Source organism: Pogona vitticeps, chromosome 4 (genome assembly GCF_051106095.1).
Source record: "Pogona vitticeps strain Pit_001003342236 chromosome 4, PviZW2.1, whole genome shotgun sequence".
Taxonomy (NCBI): domain Eukaryota; kingdom Metazoa; phylum Chordata; class Lepidosauria; order Squamata; family Agamidae; genus Pogona; species Pogona vitticeps.
The window spans coordinates 39,832,111-39,851,271 of record NC_135786.1 but is presented as its reverse complement, the minus strand read 5'-3'; the positions used below and the strand labels follow the sequence as shown (position 1 = coordinate 39,851,271).

General features: G+C 39.2%; 1 protein-coding gene across 2 annotated transcripts in view; it reads left to right on the top strand.

Moving 5' to 3' along the window:
- Nucleotides 1-19,161, top strand: part of SYCP1 (synaptonemal complex protein 1) — a 113,697-nt gene that overhangs the window by 60,828 nt on the left and 33,708 nt on the right. For both annotated transcript variants that reach the window (XM_072997139.2, XM_072997140.2), the window contains 4 exons: nt 2,026-2,129; nt 8,062-8,179; nt 9,473-9,543; nt 12,666-12,747. In XM_072997139.2, the coding sequence (XP_072853240.2) occupies nt 2,026-2,129; nt 8,062-8,179; nt 9,473-9,543; nt 12,666-12,747 (375 nt within the window). The remainder of the gene's footprint in view (nt 1-2,025; nt 2,130-8,061; nt 8,180-9,472; nt 9,544-12,665; nt 12,748-19,161) is intronic.

The window sequence follows — 19,161 nt, the reverse complement described above, 5'->3', positions numbered from 1 at the left end:
GGGTTGTTCGTAGGTAGGGACGTTCGTAAGTAGAGGTTCCATTGTATTAAAGAGACATCTGAGCAGAAACACAAGACAATGGGAAAACAATCAAGAAGCTAGCAAAACCTTATTTTCTGTCTTCGATGTGCATATATGTAATAATGTGCGAGATCAGTCCAGAGAATACATGCACTTCCTATGTCCCTATCCAAACTGTTACTTACATTGAGTCAAGTTAGCAAAGTTCCTGAGTTCCAATACCTTTACTAAGCAGAGGAGAACTGAGTAAAGGCATGGGAGACAAGAAAAGACAATTCCTGGCATGCTGACGCCACACATTTCATGTTTGTTCACTAAGAGTTCATCCGCACATTCTATTTCACCTTGTTTAAGAACTGGCTCTGTAGCCCATTGATTTTGGATTAGTTTGATGGATTATTATCCATATAACTTTACTGCAAAATCAGATCAATTCCTTGTGCTTCGTTTCTGTTTTTGGATTATTTTGTGTTGCTTGGAAAATGCAGGGCTTTTTTGGCATCCTGGTTTGCTTTGGATGTGTCAGCCACATCTTTTCCTTCGTTCTAGTTCCTGTGGGGGTGTTTGCAATTAGAACTCCCCTAAGATCAGCTGTGAAGTCAGCTGTAGGAATGTTCTCCTCAGAATGGAGCATAGGAGAAAGGCAAAACTCCTTCCCCTGTCTTGTCATGGTGCCAGCTAATCAGTTCTATAAGAAAGCAACAAGAAGTGGCACGTCTCAGAATGGCTGCCTCTTGACATCTGCTTCATATTTCTTGTTTGCCAATCTTTCTTGGGGTTTTTGTTTCCTGCACTTCTAATTCCATTTGAATTCTTAATGGATTTCTCCATCCCTCCTCTAAAAGAGTAGAGCTTGTGCACATCTCTTCCAAGGTGTAAAGACAGGGCAGAGAATGGGAAGGGAATGAGGGGAGAGTTGAGGAGAAAGGGAGAGGATATGTTAGTGTGGAAACTGTACTTGGATTACATTCAAGAAAACGTGAAACAGGTATGGATGATTGGAATGACTCATTTCAGATCTGTGGGGATTGAGGGATCACAGTTCCATCCCACATCAGTCAGAACAAGACATCTCATTTGAATGAGTCCTAAGAAAGAGAGGAAAAAATAGGTTGTAGAAATCTTAATTAATCTTTTATTTGCTGATACCTTGCATATGTAGGGAATTATTTGGTTCATCATGTGGTTGACTGAAACATAGACAAAAATGTATGTGGCTTACAATTAGGTTAGCATATTTTCCTATGAGATATATTTAACAAGCTTTGAATTTCATAAAGCCTGATAGTCAGAACTGTCATGTAGTCCAATTCCAAACTGGGAATAGATTAGTAAGGTCATACAGTATTTATGGATCATATTGTGTCATAAGGAGGCATGTGGTGTGCATATCCTTAATGAAAACACAAGTTTGTTACTTGGAAACTAGCATAGGTGAAAGAAAGCAAGGGCACTTTGTTTACGAGAGAAAAAGACCAAAAGTTACAATTTGACTTATGCTATGCAACATTATTTTGGCCACTATGTGCTGTTTTATGTTGGTGAAATAGAAGATTCAAAAGGAATTTAAACTCTGAAAGCACGATTGCATAAAAGGTGAAGCTCCTGCGGTGACATGATCCCAGTCTGATTTCAGTATCTCGTCCTAGCTGTTATTAATTTTTTAAAACTTCAGCAGAACTCAATCATGGGTTTCCCAGATCACATTATATCACATTCCTGGTAGAAAGTTTCAATCCAAATCAGAAAGATATTTTTATAGATTCAAGATGCTACATTGCAAAGTGAAAGGAAATATGTTCAGCTGTCTTCTAAGAGAATTTGGACATGTTTTGTCAAAACTGTTTTTGCTATTTATATATAAACAGAGATTACGTATCAGAAATGTATTCTGTATAATGCTGTCTGCCAGGTCAATTTTTATTTTAGCAACTGTATACTGCTTAGTTCTGTTGAAAGAACTAGAAGTACAGAATAATATATATACCTTAATTTTGTCTGCAGAAAGAAATACATCATTTGGAAATACAATTGTCTGGAGCATTTGAAAATAAAGAAGATTGTATACAGCAGCTTACAGCAATGAAAACAGAGCTTGAGAAAGAAATGTATGTGTGTACAATGACATACAACTATACTGTTAATTTATTGTGATTCTTACTAACTTTTGATGCAGAATCGTACTCTAGCAAAGCTAAACATGTGATAACACTTTTAAAATAATGTTATACACTGGAATCTATTAAATAAATTGAAGAGAACTTTAATATGGCTAATGTGCCACAAGACTTCAATGTATTTACTTAATTACACTCAGCTTTTACTTTGAAATTAGTCAAGAACTGACATATAATTAAAGTTTGAATACAAATATTCTAATTATATTTTGGGTTCTGCATGCTCTGTACTTTTCAGGATGTCACATATAATTCCCTGCCCCCCATCTGATCTGTCTGATTTTTTTTGCTCATAACCGAGTTTTAGTGACTAGATTTCTTACAGTACTAAGCTAAATAATATATTTGAAAGAAAAGTATGAACAATGTATTGTATGTATTCGCGAAGGCTTTCACGGCCTGGATCTAATAGTTGTTGTGGGTTTTTCGGGCTCTTTGGCTGTGTTCTGAAGGTTGTTCTTCCTAATGTTTCGCCAGTCTCTGTGGCCGGCATCTTCAGAGTTACCGGATGATAGTTTCTGTTGTCATCTGCTTGGCTCAACACAGCTCTCAGCCCGATGTTGGACGCATTCGTGAAGACGGTGAACTCTTTCCGGAAATCTGGAGTTCTCAGGACAGGACCGGTCATCAACGCAGTCTTCAACTTACTAAAGGCCTTCTCGCAGTCGCCCGCCCACTGGATCTTTTCAGCTTTTCTTTTGTGTGTCAAATCAGATAATGGGGCGGCTATCTCACTGAATTTTTTTATAAAGCAATCATAATAGCCAACCAACCCTAAGAAAGATTTTTTTCTTGGACATCGGTCTAGGCCTATTACTGATTACTTCTGTTTTAGATTCTAGGGGTTTGATTATGCCTCCCCCTACTACATGGCCTAAGTATTTTAATTCTGAGCTACCCAGTTGGCATTTACTAGCTTTTACTGTTAACCCAATCTCATGTAGTCTCTGTAACACTGTTCCAATATGGCTCATGTGATCTTCCCACGTCTAACTATAGATCCCTATATTGTCAATGTATGCTACAGTGAATTCCCTAAGCCCTTGTATTATTTGGTCCATGAGTCTTTGAAACATTGCTAGAGCATTTCTCAATCCAAAGCTTAAGACACGGAATTCATACAATCCAAAGGAGCTATAAAATGTGGTCTTTTCCTGATCTTTGGGGTCTAACCCCATTTGCCAGAACCCCTTAGTAAAATCTAAACTGGATATGAACTGACATCCCCCTATAGTCTCGATCAAGTCATCTAGCCGAGGCATTGGGTAAGCATCAGGCTTAGTGACGTGGTTCAGTTTTCGATAATCCATGCCAAAGCGGATACTTCCATCTGGTTTATCCACTAGTACTATTGGGGCCCTTCATGGATTGCTGCCTTGTCGTGGTGAAGGGGCTTGAGTAACTCAGAGAAGCTATGGGCTGTGCCGTGCAGGGACACCCAAGACGGACAGGACATAGTGGAGAGTTCCAACTAAACGCAATCCACCTGGAGTAGGAAATGGCAATGCCACTCCAGTATCTTTGCCAAGAATGCCCCATGATCAGAAAAAAAAGGCGAAAAGATATGACGCTGGAAGATGGGCCCCTCAGGTTGAAAGGCGTTCAACATGCTACTGAGGAAGAGCGGAGGACAAGTACAAGTAGCTCCAGAGCTAATGAAGTGGTTGGGCCAAAGCCGAAAGGATGCTCAGCTGTGGACATGCCTGAAAGTGAAAGGAAAGTCCAATGCTGCAAAGAAAAATACTGCATAGGAACCTGGAATGTAAGATCTATGAACCTCGGGAAGCTGGAGGTGGTCAAACAGGAGATGGCAAGAATAAACATCGACATCCTGGGCATCAGTGAACTAAAATGGACAGGAATGGGCGAATTCAGTTCAGATGATTATCATATCTACTATTGTGGGCAAGAATCCCGTAGAAGGAATGGAGTAGTCTTCATAGTCAACAAAAGAGTGGGAAAAGCTGTAATGGGATACAATCTCAAAAATGATAGAATGATGTCAATAGGAATCCAAGGCAAACCTTTCAACATCACAATAATCCAAGTTTATGCACCAGCCACCATTGCTGAGGAGACTGAAATTGAACAATTTTATGAAGATTTACAACACCTTCTAGAACTGACACCAAAGAAAGATGTTCTTCTCATTCTAGGGGACTGGAATGCTAAAGTAGGGAGCCAAGAGATAAAAGGAACAACAGGGAAGTTTGGCCTTGGAGTTCAAAACGAAGCAGGGCAAAGGCTAATAGAGTTTTGTCAAGAGAACAAGCTGGTCATCACAAACACTCTTTTCCAACAACACAAGAGGCGACTCTATACATGGAAATCACCAGATGAGCAATATCGAAATCAGATTGATTATATTCTCTGCAGCCAAAGATGGAGAAGCTCTATACAGTCAGCAAAAAACAAGACCTGGAGCTGACTGTGGCTCTGATTGGGGCTTCAAGCTTAAACTGAAGAGAGTAGGAAAAACCATTGGGCTACTCAGGTATAATCTAAACCAAATCCCTTATGAATACACAGTGGAAGTAAAGAACAGATTTAAGGAACTCGATTTGGTGGACAGAGTGCCTGAAGAACTTTGGATAGAGGCTCGTAACATTGTCCAGGAGGCAGCAACGAAAACCATCCCAAAGAAAAGGAACTGCAAGAAAGCAAAGTGGCTGTCCAATGAGGCCTTAGAAATAGCAGAGAGGAGAAGGGAAACAAAATGCAAGGGAGATAGAGAAAGCTACAGAAAATTGAATGCAGACTTCCAAAGAATAGCAAGGAGAGACAATGAATAATGCAAAGAAACAGAGGAAAATAACAGAAAAGGAAAAACCAGAGATCTGTTCAGGAAAATTGGAGATATTAGAGGAACATTTTGTGCAAAGATGAACATGATAAAGGACAAAAATGGGAGGGACCTAACAGAAGTAGAAGACATCAAGAAGAGGTGGCAAGAATACACAGAGGAATTATATCAGAAAGATTTGGATATCCCGGACAGCCCAGACAATGTAGTTGCTGACCTTGAGCTAGACATCCTGGAGAGTGAAGTCAAGTGGGCCTTAGAAAGCCTGGCTAACAACAAGGCCAGTGGAGGTGATGACATTCCAGTTGAACTATTTAAAATCTTAAAAGATGATGCTGTTAAGGTGCTACATTCAATATGCCAGCAAGTTTGGAAAGCTTAGCAGTGGCCAGAGGACTGGAAAAGTTCAGTCTACATCCCAATCCCAAAGAAGCGCAGTGCCAAAGAATGCTCCAACTACCATACAATTGCACTCATTTCACACGCTAGCAAGGTTATGCTCAAAATCCTACAAGGTAGGCTTCAGCAGTATGTGGACCGAGAACTCCCAGAAGTACAAGCTGGATTCCGAAGGGGCAGAGGAACTAGAGACCAAATTGCAAACATGCGCTGGATTATAGAGAAAGCCAGAGAGTTCCAAAAAACATCTACTTCTGCTTCATTGACTATTCAAAAGCCTTTGACTGTGTGGACCATAGCAAACTATGGCAAGTTCTTAAAGAAATGGGAGTGCCTGACCACGTTGTCTATCTCCTGAGAAACCTATATGTGGGACAGGAAGCAACAGTTAGAACTGGGTATGGAACAACTGATTGGTTCAAAATTGGGAAAGGAGTACGACAAGACTGCATATTGTCCCCCAGCTTATTTAACTTATATGCAGAATACATCATGCGGAAGGCTGGACTGGAGGAATCCCAAACTGGAATTAAGATTGCCGGAAGAAATATCAACAACCTCCGATATGCAGATGATACCACTCTGATGGCAGAAAGTGAGGAGGAATTAAAGAACCTTGTAATGAGGGTGAAAGAGGAGAGCGCAAAAAATGGCCTGAAACTCAACATCAAAAAAACTAAGATCATGGCCACTGGTCCCATCACCTCCTGGGAAATTGAAGGGGAAGATATGGAGGCAGTAACAGATTTTACTTTCTTGTGCTCCATGATCACTGCAGATGGAAACAGCAGCCACGAAATTAAAAGATGCCTGCTTCTTGGGAGGAAAGCGATGACAAACCTCGACAGCATCTTAAAAAACAGAGACATCACCTTGCCAACAAAAGTCCGAATAGTCAAAGCTATGGTTTTTCCTGTTGTGATGTATGGAAGTGAGAGCTGGACCATAAAGAAAGCTGACCGCCAAAGAATTGATGCCTTTGAATGGTGGTGCTGGAGGAGAGTCTTGAGAGTCCCCTGGACTGCAAGGAGAACAAACCTATCAATTCTAAAGGAAATCAACCCCGAGTGCTCACTGGCAGGACAGATCCTGAAGCTGAGGCTCCAGTACTTTGGCCATCTCATGAGAAGAGAAGACTCCTTGGAAAAGACCTTAATGTTAGAAAAGTGTGATGGCAAGAGGAGAAGGGATGACAGAGGATGAGATGGCAGGACAGTGTCATCGAAGCAACCAAGATGAATTTGACACAACTACGGGAAGCAGTGGAAGATAGGAGGGCCTGGCGTGCTCTGGTCCATGGGGACACAAAGAGTCGGACATGACTAAACGACTAAATATAAACTATTGGGGCTGCCCACGGGCTAGATGAAGGAATAATGATTTTTTTCTATCAATATTTCATCTAGTTCCTGGCAAACCTTGGCCTGTTACTCTATAAGGTGTGACAGCTTGAGGATGTGCATCTCCTGTATCTGTTTTGTGTACTACTCCCTTTGCTACACCAGGCTTGTTTGAGAAGACTTGCTTGTATTTCTGCAACAAGGCTCTCGCATCATCTTGTTGCTCTGGGGTTAGCGTGTGACTAATCTTAACATCTTCAGGGTTGTAATGGGGTTCACCCTTTCCTTCCCAATATTTTAATTCCTGTTTTTCGTTGTCTTCTTCTTTAATGGCATATAAGACAACGTTTAATGGCATATAAGACAACGTTTTCTTTCCTATAATAAGGTTTGATCATATTTACATGAACCACTCTTCAGCCTTCTTCTCCCTCCTCCTGAATAATTCACTTCACTGATTTTTGAGACTATTCTAAAAGGACCTGCCCAATTTAATTGAAGTTTATTCCCTTTAATAGGTTTCAATATTAGTACTTCATCTCCCAGATTGAATGTTCTTTCCCTGGCCCTCTTATCATACCAGTGCTTTTGCTTCCCTTGATGCCTCTTTAAGTTTTCTGCTGCTATCTTAAGAGACTGCTGCAAAGACTTCATTAGGGTATCTATATATTGAATCACTGACTCAGGATCTTCTTCCCTAAGTTCCTCCCAGTTTTGCCGGAGTAAATCTAGGGATCCCCAAACTTTCCTTCCAAATAATAGTTCAAATGGACTGAATTCTGTGCTTTTCTGGGGCACCGATCGATACACATACAATAAGGGTTGCGATTTGTGATCCCAGTCATTGGAATTTTCTGCAGTGTGAGCTTCAGCTGTGATAGACAGGAGTGACATGGGCATTCTGCCACAGCGATGTTCCAACAAATATCAAGATCCTAAACCATTAAATGCTTTAGAGGTCATAACTAGTATCTTGAATTGAGCATAGTAACTGATGAGGCAACAGGACACAATTTCACTAAAGTTAAATTTTGTGAGAAACATGCTGATTTCAGTGGGAGAGTTAGGTAGTTATTGACAAAAATACCTGGGATGCAGAGTGATGATGATCCATTTGCAGCTGCCAAATTTGGGGACATGTACCAGATGGAATTTCTCTTCCTACAGGAGCTCTGACAAAATAGTACTTTTGTTCTATGAGTCCATGAGTCAGCATTCTCCTGGTTTTAGGATTGCTATGCCTCCAGTGTTGTTTTGAAACAGATTTAAGAACATTTGAATAGTCTAATTATATTTATAAGATTATGCCATTACTTTATAGATCAAAGAATGAGCAACTACATCTGGATTGGAACAAAGTGTTACTGGACAAAGAACAAATTATTCAAGAAAAGAACAATATAGTTAATGAATTTAGAAAGCTTCAAGAAGATATTAAGGCAAGTTTTTTATTTCTTGATTTTTAGTCTTATTTCTTATCTATAAATTATTTTCATTGAATTTAATTTTTACTATAATATATGCATCAGGCTTTCAATATACTTTACAATTGTCTTTTTCTGTGTTGATTTTTATAACATTGTTTTCATGCTCCTGGTTTTTGACCTTTTGAACCACATTATGAATAAACGTCGTTGATATATATTGACTTGTTGCATATGCAGTACTTCTTTGTGAAAACAATGCCCTGAAAAGGCAGATTGTGAATACTTTTTGTCTGCAATCTTAGACATTTTTATTCAGGTGTAATACCGAGAAAATTCAGTGGAACTCAGGACTTGTCTACATACTGTAAAAGAAGCAATCTGGGTCAGGTTAAATAGGGTTGCTAGGGGATCTGAAATGGCATTTGGTGCAATCCTCACATACAAATGGCATATGGACCTCAAGCGACCCGATTTGGTCTGCAGCTTTTGCTAATGTCATGAAGTGGCCTACAACTTACAGCCATTTCAGGATACTGACAAATTAATAACTTCCTTGGCTCAGTGGAAAGGCAAAGGAAATGAAGAAGAAAAAAAGTAAGTATGTATTAGGGCAGCGAATATTTACTGCTCCACTTAAAAAAAAAAAAGACAAATGAGAAGCTTCCTTCCAGAGGCTTCTGCTTTTCTTTAAAGGACCATGTCTAAATCTCTAAAAGCAAACAAAAGCCTCCAGGACAAAGCTTTTTATTTGTATTTTATTTTTTAAGGGGTGCAGTGAATATTTGCTGCCCTTATACACACTTTAATGTTTTTTAAAAAATTTCCTCAGCCCGTCCATGAGGAAGTTATTGATTTGCCAGTATCTTGAAGCGATATTGGCAACTTCAAATAAGTTTTGCTTTTAGTCTATTTCCAGCAATCACACATGCTGGAAACAGACCAAAACATGGTGATTCTACCTGTACCAAAAAAAGTAGCTGTATCAGAAAGATGCATATAGCACTGCTCTAGGGATGAGCTGGTTCACTTCAGCAAAAGATGTCCTCTGATTGCCATTTAGGAGCAAATCAGCCAATCCCTATAGCAGACCAAACAGCTGGCTACACATCCATGTAGTCAGCCTCTCACTCTTAAGTAAGCACACATAGTATTGCAGCCTAAATAAATAAATGTGAAATTTATATGTCATGGATGGTTACCCAAGCTAGATGTGCAGTTTGTGTCCATTTAAATATTGTAAAATGCATTGCATTTTGTATTATCAATGCATTTTCAGCAGATGATTGCTTGTATTTTTTTGTTTAGGACAAGAGTGAAATGGGAGAGGAAGCTGAAAAGCAGATAGAAAACCTAAAAGAAACAAATACAGACTTAAGGCAAGAAAAGAATGAACATATTTACTCTATAGAGATGTTACTGATTTCAGGAAATGTGCTAATGATAGAACTTATCCTTATATACTAGTATGCTTTTAGCCAAAATAATTTAGCATAAATTTTTCAAATGGGTTTATTCTTATTCACTTTTTAACTCTGATTCATTAATAATTTTGATTCACTTTTAAATTTTGAAATTAATTTTATTCTTGAAATATAAGATGTGCTTAATAGTTGCTTGTTAATATGGTCAATAAAACACTAAGGTCATAATCCAGTGGTACCATTACACATACCATTATACACTAAGTCAGCATTTAGTATCCCTGGAATCAGAAATAAAATTGTATTCCAAAAATTGCTTCATTATCTGAACAAATATAAAGCTTGGAAAACAAGTCCACCAAAAGCTTGTTTATGTGTGCCACCAGATTGCTTTCAAATTACAATGGCCCTATGAATTAATTCTTTCCAAAATCTGTCAGATTTCTCTGGGAAATATCTGAATGCTTTCACATAGCTTCAGCATTGTGCAGATTCCCTATGAGTGACTTATAGACTTGTGTTTTGCACACAACTGGCAAGGAATTTATTTATAGTCTCAGAAATTTTTGTACCCATTTTTATATTAATTCAGTTCTTTCTCCTAGATATCCCCTTGATATCTGTAAATAACTGAATGTTCATAAATAAGTCTTCTTTTCCAAAATTTATTTATCAAGCTAGCATGTATATAAAAACCTTAAAGTTTCAAGCATGTATTTATATAAGAAATGAATAATTATTTATTTCAAAATCTATAAATATAAAACTTGATCACATGTACCTGTGTGACTAACAAAAACAGTACTGTCTATACTATATGTTAAAAATGTAATACATGTTTACTTTAAAAATGTAAAAGCATTGTTGTTGTTGTTTAGTCGTTAAGTCGTGTCCGACTCTTTGTGACCCCATGGACCAGAGCACGCCAGGCCCTCCCGTCTTCCACTGCCTCCCGGAGTTGGGTCAAATTCATGTTGGTAGCTTCAATAACACTGTCCAACCATCTCATCCTCTGTCGTCCCCTTCTCCTCTTGCCTTCACACTTTCCCAACATCAGGGTGTTTTCCTCAGAGTCTTTTCTTCTCATGAGATGGCCAAAGTATTGGAGCCTCAGCTTCAGGATCTGTCCTTCCAGTGAGCGCTCAGGGTTGATTTCCTTCAGAATTGATAGGTTTGTTCTCTTTGCAGTCTAGGGGACTCTCAAGACTCTCCTCCAGCACCACAATTCAAAAGCATCAATTCTTGGGCAGTCAACCTTCTTTATGGCCCAGCTCTCACTTCAATACATCACTACAGGAAAAACCATAGCTTTGACTATGCATACTTTTGTTGGCAAGGTGATGTCTCTGCTTTTTAAGATGCTGTCAAGGTTTGTCAGCACTTTCCTCCCAAGAAGCGAGCATCTTTTAATTTTGTGGTTGCTGTTACCATCTGCAGTTATCATGTTACCATCTGCAGTTATCATGGAGCCCAAGAAAGTAAAATCCGTCACTACCTCCATATCTTCCCCTTTGATTTGCCATGAGGTGATGGGACCAGTGGCCATGATCTTAGTTTTTTTGATGTTCAGCTTCAGACCATTTTTTGCGCTCTCCTCTTTTAGACTCATTAAGAGGTTCTTTAATTCCTCCTCACTTTCTGCCATCAGAGTGGTATCATCTGCATGTCTGAGGTTGTTGATAGTTCTTCTGGCAGTCTTAATTCCGGTTTGGGATTCATCCAGCCCTGTCTTTCACATGATGTATTCTGCATATAAGTTAAATAATCAGGGGGACAATATACAGTGGTACCTCGACTTAAGAATTTAATCTGTATTGGGACTGCATTCTTAAATCAAAACATTCTTAAGTCGAAACACCATTTCCCATAGGAATGCATTGAAAACCATTTAATCCGTATCTGCTGTTTTTAGTTCTTAGGTAGAGGCATTAGTTCCCATAGGAACTAATGCAAAGCCTGTTAATCCATACTCTATCACCAGGGGGAGAATTTTTCTTCTTTTGACTTAAGATGTACTTAGGTCAGAAAAAGGGCAGGAAAAGGAGGGGGGGAACACCTTCTAAACAGAAAACCTTAAAAAAAAAAAAAAGCACCTTTTAAGCCAAGCCAAGCCAAGCCAAACACATTTTAGGTAAAATTCAAATTCATCAAAATAAAATTTCCTCAAAGAGCACCTGCTTTCAAAGGCTGCCCAGAAGCCTGATGGTGGTGGACATGACAGTGATAGTTCCCCTTAGTTCCCAGTGGAGCCCAAGATGGTAGCAAGCTTTTGCCTTTTATGACCAGTGTTCATAGCAGCTCCTTCTAAACACAAATGTTTGCAAAGCCAAAGGATAAATTATTCCATTGCTTTTCTATGAATATACTTTCAAGAGCTAGGAAGCTGGTTCAGTATAGAGTTTAAATCCCACCACCTACCAGGATAGAAGGTTTACCTTTGCGAATGGGCTTTTGCCTCAAAACCTCTGTTCTCCTGTGGGTAGGCCTTCAAAAGAGAAGTAAGCTAGGAAGTATCCTTTGGATTCAGTTTTATACTAGTGCCCAAAATCTATGCCATTGGAAAGGAAGTAGTGTAACTTGCAGCAGCTAATTAAGGAGTTGCTGCTTGGTTTCTTGGTCACACACTAAGCCACCTGACTGGTGCCCAATGATGAAGCTGAACAGGGACTCATTAGTTAGTGCCAGTTAGCTGCTGTGAATTATGTGATTTGTTGTTCTAAGTACAGGACAAGAATATAACCAATGTAGAGAAAAATTTAGGGGTTTCTAGTGCTCATTCTCATTTGAGGTGAGGATTACTAAATTCTTGAAAACTTATTTCTGGGGCTGATGTCAAATTTCACAGGCAGCAGTCCATTTATAAGAGGGCATCAAATAGGAAGGATGGAGAAGCAAAAGCAAACCTTGCATGCACAGGGTTACAGAGGACAATTGGATCTAGTCACAACATTTTTGATTGTAAATCAACTAATACCATCACATTTCTTATGTTCTATACCTGAACTTACTTTTTTGTTTACTGTAGACTTTTCTACTGCAATTACATGCTAGTATATATTCATTAATTTGTTTTATAGAAATGAATTGGAATGCCTGAAAGAGAAGATGAAGAGTAAAGATGAAGAGACAACATACAAACTTGAAGAAAGTAAAGAAAATGTATGCTATTAGTTCTTTCCATGAAAATATTTTAGTAAGAAACTAATCAGCTGTAAAATCATTGATTGATTTTAAAAATTCAGAACATAGGAACAGAATCAATTATAGCAATGTAGGAAACAAATCACCTATCACCTTACTGAGCACTACCCAAGAAAAATAAGTTTTTATAGGAGATTCTCTGAAAAGAGACCATTAAAGCTTCAAGGAATTTTTATGAGGTTTAAACCTGCTGCTTCTTTTTTCATCATCTCTGTATGGTCATCTGATGGGTCTGTGCCTGGACAGAGCAAGCTTTTTCAGAATCCTCAAGATGGAGAGTTCTTGATCTTTGACCCCCTCCACCACAACACATGTTCAAGTATGCCTTCCCTCAGTTTTGTTTCATCCACCTAAGTGGCCTTATACCCTTAACTAACCCCTTTTGAGAGCTCTCAATTTCAAAAATTGTTTTTTTCCTTGTATATAATTTATTATTCTTCACTTGTATTTATAGTTATAGTGTTTTGTTTTGTTTTTTGAGGAAAAAGTAGTTAGTAGTATATTTTTCTCTCAGGACTTACGGTCCCTGGGTTTTCTTTAAATATTGCATGGGTTGTCAGGGGAAATTCCCATCTATGACCTCCTTTACAAGTGTCTCTTTTGCTCTAAAACTGCCACTTATGATTTTTAAAAAGTTTTTACCACCCAGTCTTGGAGAAACAGGAATGCATAGCTGAAATCTAATCTTTTTGAATTTACCACCATCATAATGACAGCTTTAACAACAAAGGCCAGCATGGAAATGTTCTTCTTCGTGGTCTCTGTGAATGCACATAATGGGTTAAACTGCACCTGTGCAGGACTCTTTGGAATATTCTAGAGCTAAAAGTGACAAGTGTAACATCTCCCTGTATCGCACATGCTCTGCCCACTGGTATTTTGCCACTGTCACAATCGGACTACTTTGTATCACTTGAGCTACTTATTCTATTAAAATCTTCTGGTATTGATTACGGACTGTTCTTCGACTATGATTATTATCTGGCTTACCGACCCGGACTGTCGTGACCTACGATCCTCTCTAATTTGGGCTTTGTTATGTGATTATCTGGTTTTGAACTTGGATCATTAATCGTGTTGTCTTGTATTACGATTTGGACTTAATTTATTGGATTTACTTGATTCTGTTTATTGGACTGATATTTTAGCTTGACTTGGACTGCAATCAATTTTCACTTTACATCTCCTGTGAGTTCTCGCAATCATTTTTCTTTCTGTCAGATTCCTGCCAAATTTTATGGTCTCTTCAGGCCCGTTTAAAAGGTGTGCATCGTGTGCAAATAAGATTCCTTTCACAGATGGCCATGATTGCTGCCTTTTTTGTTTAGGGGAAAGACACCAGCCTGGCTCCTGTCAACACTGTAAAAAGTTGACCAAGCCAGCCTTAAAACAACATCTGCAACAACTTCGCTCCCATTTGTGGGGAACGTCGTTGAGACTGTCGGGCCCAGTCACTGTGGAGCCTACCTTGTCACCTGCTCCTCTGACTCCTTGCCCGGACCCCACAGCTTCGCTGGCCCCAACTTCCACATTGTCTCGAGCTTCTTTAAAAATTTCAAAGCCGAAAAAATCTTCAGCAATGAGCTTGATGTCAGTACCAAAGGCCACTACCAAGGACCCTAAGAAGAAAAAAGAAATCGTTAAACAAAAGAAGTCAAAACATCCTAAGGCTGTTCATCGTACCAAACCCTGTCCGGTTCGAGCAACATTACCATCACCTATATTAGAGGAGCCTGTCATGGAAATGCGAGACTCAACTTCGGATGAAGATGGTCTTTGACCACAGACACAGGCATCAGTATTGGTCCCAAGCCTGTCCCTGACACAAGGCCATTCTGAGGCTGAGATTATATCCAGCCAGGCCTCGGCCCATTGCAGCCCTATATCCATCAGGCAGGCACAAGTTGTACAATTGTCGGACCCAGAGGGATTGCCACAACAATCACCTCTGAGGAAACATCTATCTAAACACAGACACATATCTCTCGACCAACACCGACCTCGACATTGAGAGGTGATTTTTCTCCCTCATTAGTCTCGATGTCAGAAAACCATAAACCAAATTGTTATATCCCCATAAATAGTCTGCCTTTACCAAATTTGCTGAGCTCAGAGGCTTTGTTATAGTTCTTGTTTCTCTGAGAACTCTGATTACCTTCTTGCACCACTTACAGTACTTGATTTGGGTTTGGCTCATTCCACGCTCAAAGTTTATATTTCAGCCATTGTATCATATCAGCCGGTGGGCTCTGAATCCTCTCATTTGTTTTCTCACCCTACTGTTAAGAAGTTCCTTCGAGGTCTACAGAATATTCGTCCTCCTGTTCGACCTCCAACTCCTCAATGCTCCCTTCAGATTGTCCTCACATGTTCTCTGTTTGAGCCAATGGTTACATCTTCTTTGAAGTCATTGTCTTTAAAAACTTTGTTCTTGCTGGCCATCACGTCTGCACAAAGGGCAAGTGAATTAGCTGCACTACGGGCTGATGAGCCTTATATCCAGTTCTACCCAGAGAAAGTTGTTCTCTATCCTGATGTTTCATTCCTCCCTAAAGTGATTTCAGAATTTCATGTTAATCAGCCCTTGATTCTCCCAACCTTTTCCCCCAACCCTTGGTCAGATGTTGAGCGCACGCTTTACTCCCTTGATGTTGGTTGGGCTCTTGCTTTTTATATCTCAAGAACTAAGGACTTCCGTAAATCAACGAGACTATTTCTATGCTTTCATGGACCTCAAAAAGGTCATCCAGTTTATTCCCAATCCATTTCCAGATGGTTGGTCTCTGCCATTACTTTAGCCTATGACCTGGTTTGCAAAACTCTACCAGAGGTGATCAAGGTGAATTCCACCAGAACCATGGCTATTTCCACTGCATGGCTGCGTGGCATTGAACTCTCTGAGATCTGTAAGCAAAGTTGCTTATATACCGTCCCATAGTGCTTCAAGCACTCTCTGGGCATTTTACAAGCTAGTTATGCAGGCTACACATTGCCACCCCCCCCAGCAAGCTGGGTACTCATTTTACTGACCTCGGAAGGATAGAAGGCTGAGTCAACCTTGAGCCGGCTACCTGGGATTGAACCCCAGGTCGTGAGCACAGTTTTGGCTGCAGTACAGCAGTTTAACCACTGTACATCACAACGTCTTTTGGCATTTAATTTTTCAGAGCCATTGCAATGGCAGATATTCAAAAGTGAGGTACCGGGGGGCGGAGCATGCACAATACAGGGATATGTTACACTTGTCATTTTTAGCTCTAGAATATTCCAAAGAGTCCTGCGCAGGCGCAGTTTAACCCTTTTGTGTGGATTCACAGAGTACCACTAGAAGAACAATGGTTACAGGTAAGTAACCTCTCTATTTGTCAGTTCACCAAAGTCCTCAAGGTTCTCCTGTTTCTGGTCTCCTCTCACTGAATGCTACCTCTGCATTACAGTTTTGCTGAACCCAGCAGGCTTCAACTTCATTACTGAGACCTGTAAATTAAATTTGATTCAGCAGGGGAAAACTCTCTGCAGTGTCATATCAAATAAAATAATTGCACAGATAAGTCTGACAGGGAGACTTATCTGTGCAATTATCCTGGGGGAGTGGGGAGTTGCCTCATACAGTATCACACTGATTTCCTTGGCAGTTTGCATTGAGAAGATGCAAGCAATTCCCTCCTGTTTACAAGAGTGAATCCTGGAGCAGTTGCCACCATTCCCTCCTCAGGATGCTCTTGAAGCCCCCCTTTTTTTGACAGGGCTTTGCAAGGCTCAATATCATAAGGTGAAATCTGGAATGAAGGAATGCTGGTATATTGGTCAGACGTACAGTACGCATGAACTGAGGCATACTAGTATGGAGGTCTCCTGAAGTCTTTTTAATACCATCATTCTATTATAATTTCATATTTCAAATTATCAACCTCCCTCTAGGCCTCCACATAACTATCATAAGTAGTTTCATCTGACAGACATGCCAAATGTTTTTACTCTCCATGCGAAGGATACTTAAGCCAGTTATGTTCAATTTCCCATAATTTTACCAAAGTCAGAGCTGTCAAAATCTGAAATTCCGTCTTCACTCCTGGCAAGGTCACTACATGCAGCTGATCTTGCTGTTAAGAACAGAACTCTTGATGCTACACCTTCTTCAGTTTGTGAGAATATTTCACATGCAACCTGTTGACATTTGAACCAGAAAAATCTATAATTCCCACAGCATACATTCCTCTCCACTTGGGAGAGCTTTGTTGTTTATGTGGATACCAGATTCTTGTATTCTTAGTGCAGTAGTACTTTCTTCAGGCATTTTGTCATTTTATTCTACTATTTCTGCATAAAATATTGAATCAGCCAAGCTGATACTGTTTTATACACTTTTATTTAATCTCTGTTTAGAACGCCATCAAAAATGTAAGAAGGCCATAATCATAAAAAAATAGAATCAGAAGAAGATATTTTAGCCACATTTTACAATGTAAAGAGTATAATTCATAGCCTTAAAACAGCTACAACATTGACACACATCAGAAATTCTAAAAAAAGAAACTCTTGGCAAAGGAATTAAACCAATCAACATAAATATCTTCAGTTGTTGTCCATGTTGGTTTCTCCTTCCTTTCCTCACCTCTCCTTCTTAAACAAGCTATATTTATACCATTGTCTTCAGTTAACAAACTGAGGTATGTTTACTTGTGGCCTTTGCTCATATCTGCCAATATCACTATAGATGCTTGTATACAGTAATTATAGATAAGGATACTGTATTAAATAAGACCCTGTCTTATTTTCAGGGAAACAGGATATATATAAATGATTACCAGATATTTTGCTTACAGAATCAGTTTACCTTTATATGCTTGCTGTCCAGGCAGACTTAAGGACATATAAATGTACTCTATATGATAGGCACTCAAAAATGAGTACATAAAGATCATAAGGTACAAAACAAATGTAAGAAAATATTTGTGAGTCATTGCTGCCATCTAGTGGAAGAAAGGATAATTGGAGTGTTTTTATTTCCAAAAAAGTCAAGTGTAGAATCACAATAATTTGACCTTTCTTTATTGTAGAGGTTTGGGTGTCAGCATCATTGGCCTTGATGTCTGCATTTCAAGAGGCAATGCAGAAGCCACAGTTGATGTAATCTTCCAATTATTCTAGTGCTAGGATAAAAAGAGATGAAGAAAAAGACAGTTCTTCTTTATTACCTTTCAAATTCACTGTGACTTTTCTTCTGCAATTCTGTACAGACTTTTTCTTCAACAGTAACACAAGATCGAGAGCTCTTCAATCTTCAGAATGACAGTCTCCAACCCCAGTCATGGAAAATGTCCTGATAGTGATACAAGCCATTGGCAATGGTGCGGCTAAAAAATATTGTAAATAAATAAATAAATAAATAAACATACGATTTCTGATTAACTTGAGAAAGTATGAAACTTGTGTCGTTTCATACTCAGAAAGAGAACTTTGAGATAACATTCTTAAAACCTGGTATTCAAAATTCTTTATCACCATCCATTTTGACTAGATTACCCATCTGTATCCAAGGCTTCAATTCCATGGTCAAGATCAGCAGCACAAAACATTCTGCAGACTACCTTCTTACACTGACTGCTGCTTTCTGACATACTATGTTTCTTTTTGACACCAAGAACATTCTGAGCATTGATTTCATTCTTCAGAAAGATATGGTTGCCCAGCTGTTAGATCTTCTAGAATGGATTTTCAAATTTGGTCTCATAGTTGAATCTGAATACCAAAGTCATCCTCTCGCACTGAGGTACTATAGAGAGAGATCACGGTCTTCAAGATGTGTATGTTGTGATCAACATTGAGCATTGTTGTAAATAGCAAACATTTAACCATCTGTGGAACACATGGTAATGACCATTGGTCAAATACATACTTGTCAGATTGTATTGCAGCTATCTTACCTATGTACCAAATATCAGTACCAACTATAACAAACTCATCCATCTCTATTCTATTATAAGTCCTGGTGTCAGCAGCTTCTGACACAGGCATCTGTTTTCTGTTTTCTGTTTCTCCTACAACTGAAAACAAGCAGAGCAAACTAAAAGAACGTCTAGTGCAACACTGTCTTTTCATGTGTAAAACTGAAGATTCAGAAGAATCTCTTTCATTACTTCGCCTTTGATTGGAGTACTTGAGTATATTAAACTATTATCTCCATCAAAGGATATCTATTCCTATGTTGATCAGATGCTGATGCTGGCAAAATATTGCTGGAGGTAAAGGCTTCACCACCTTCTGTGTTCGACCTGGCCTTTAGTCATGTTCAGATGCAAATATCAGGTCCTTTTCAGCTTTCTTTCCTTCTGGTGCTGTCTGAGTCATAGACAAAACCACCATCAATGT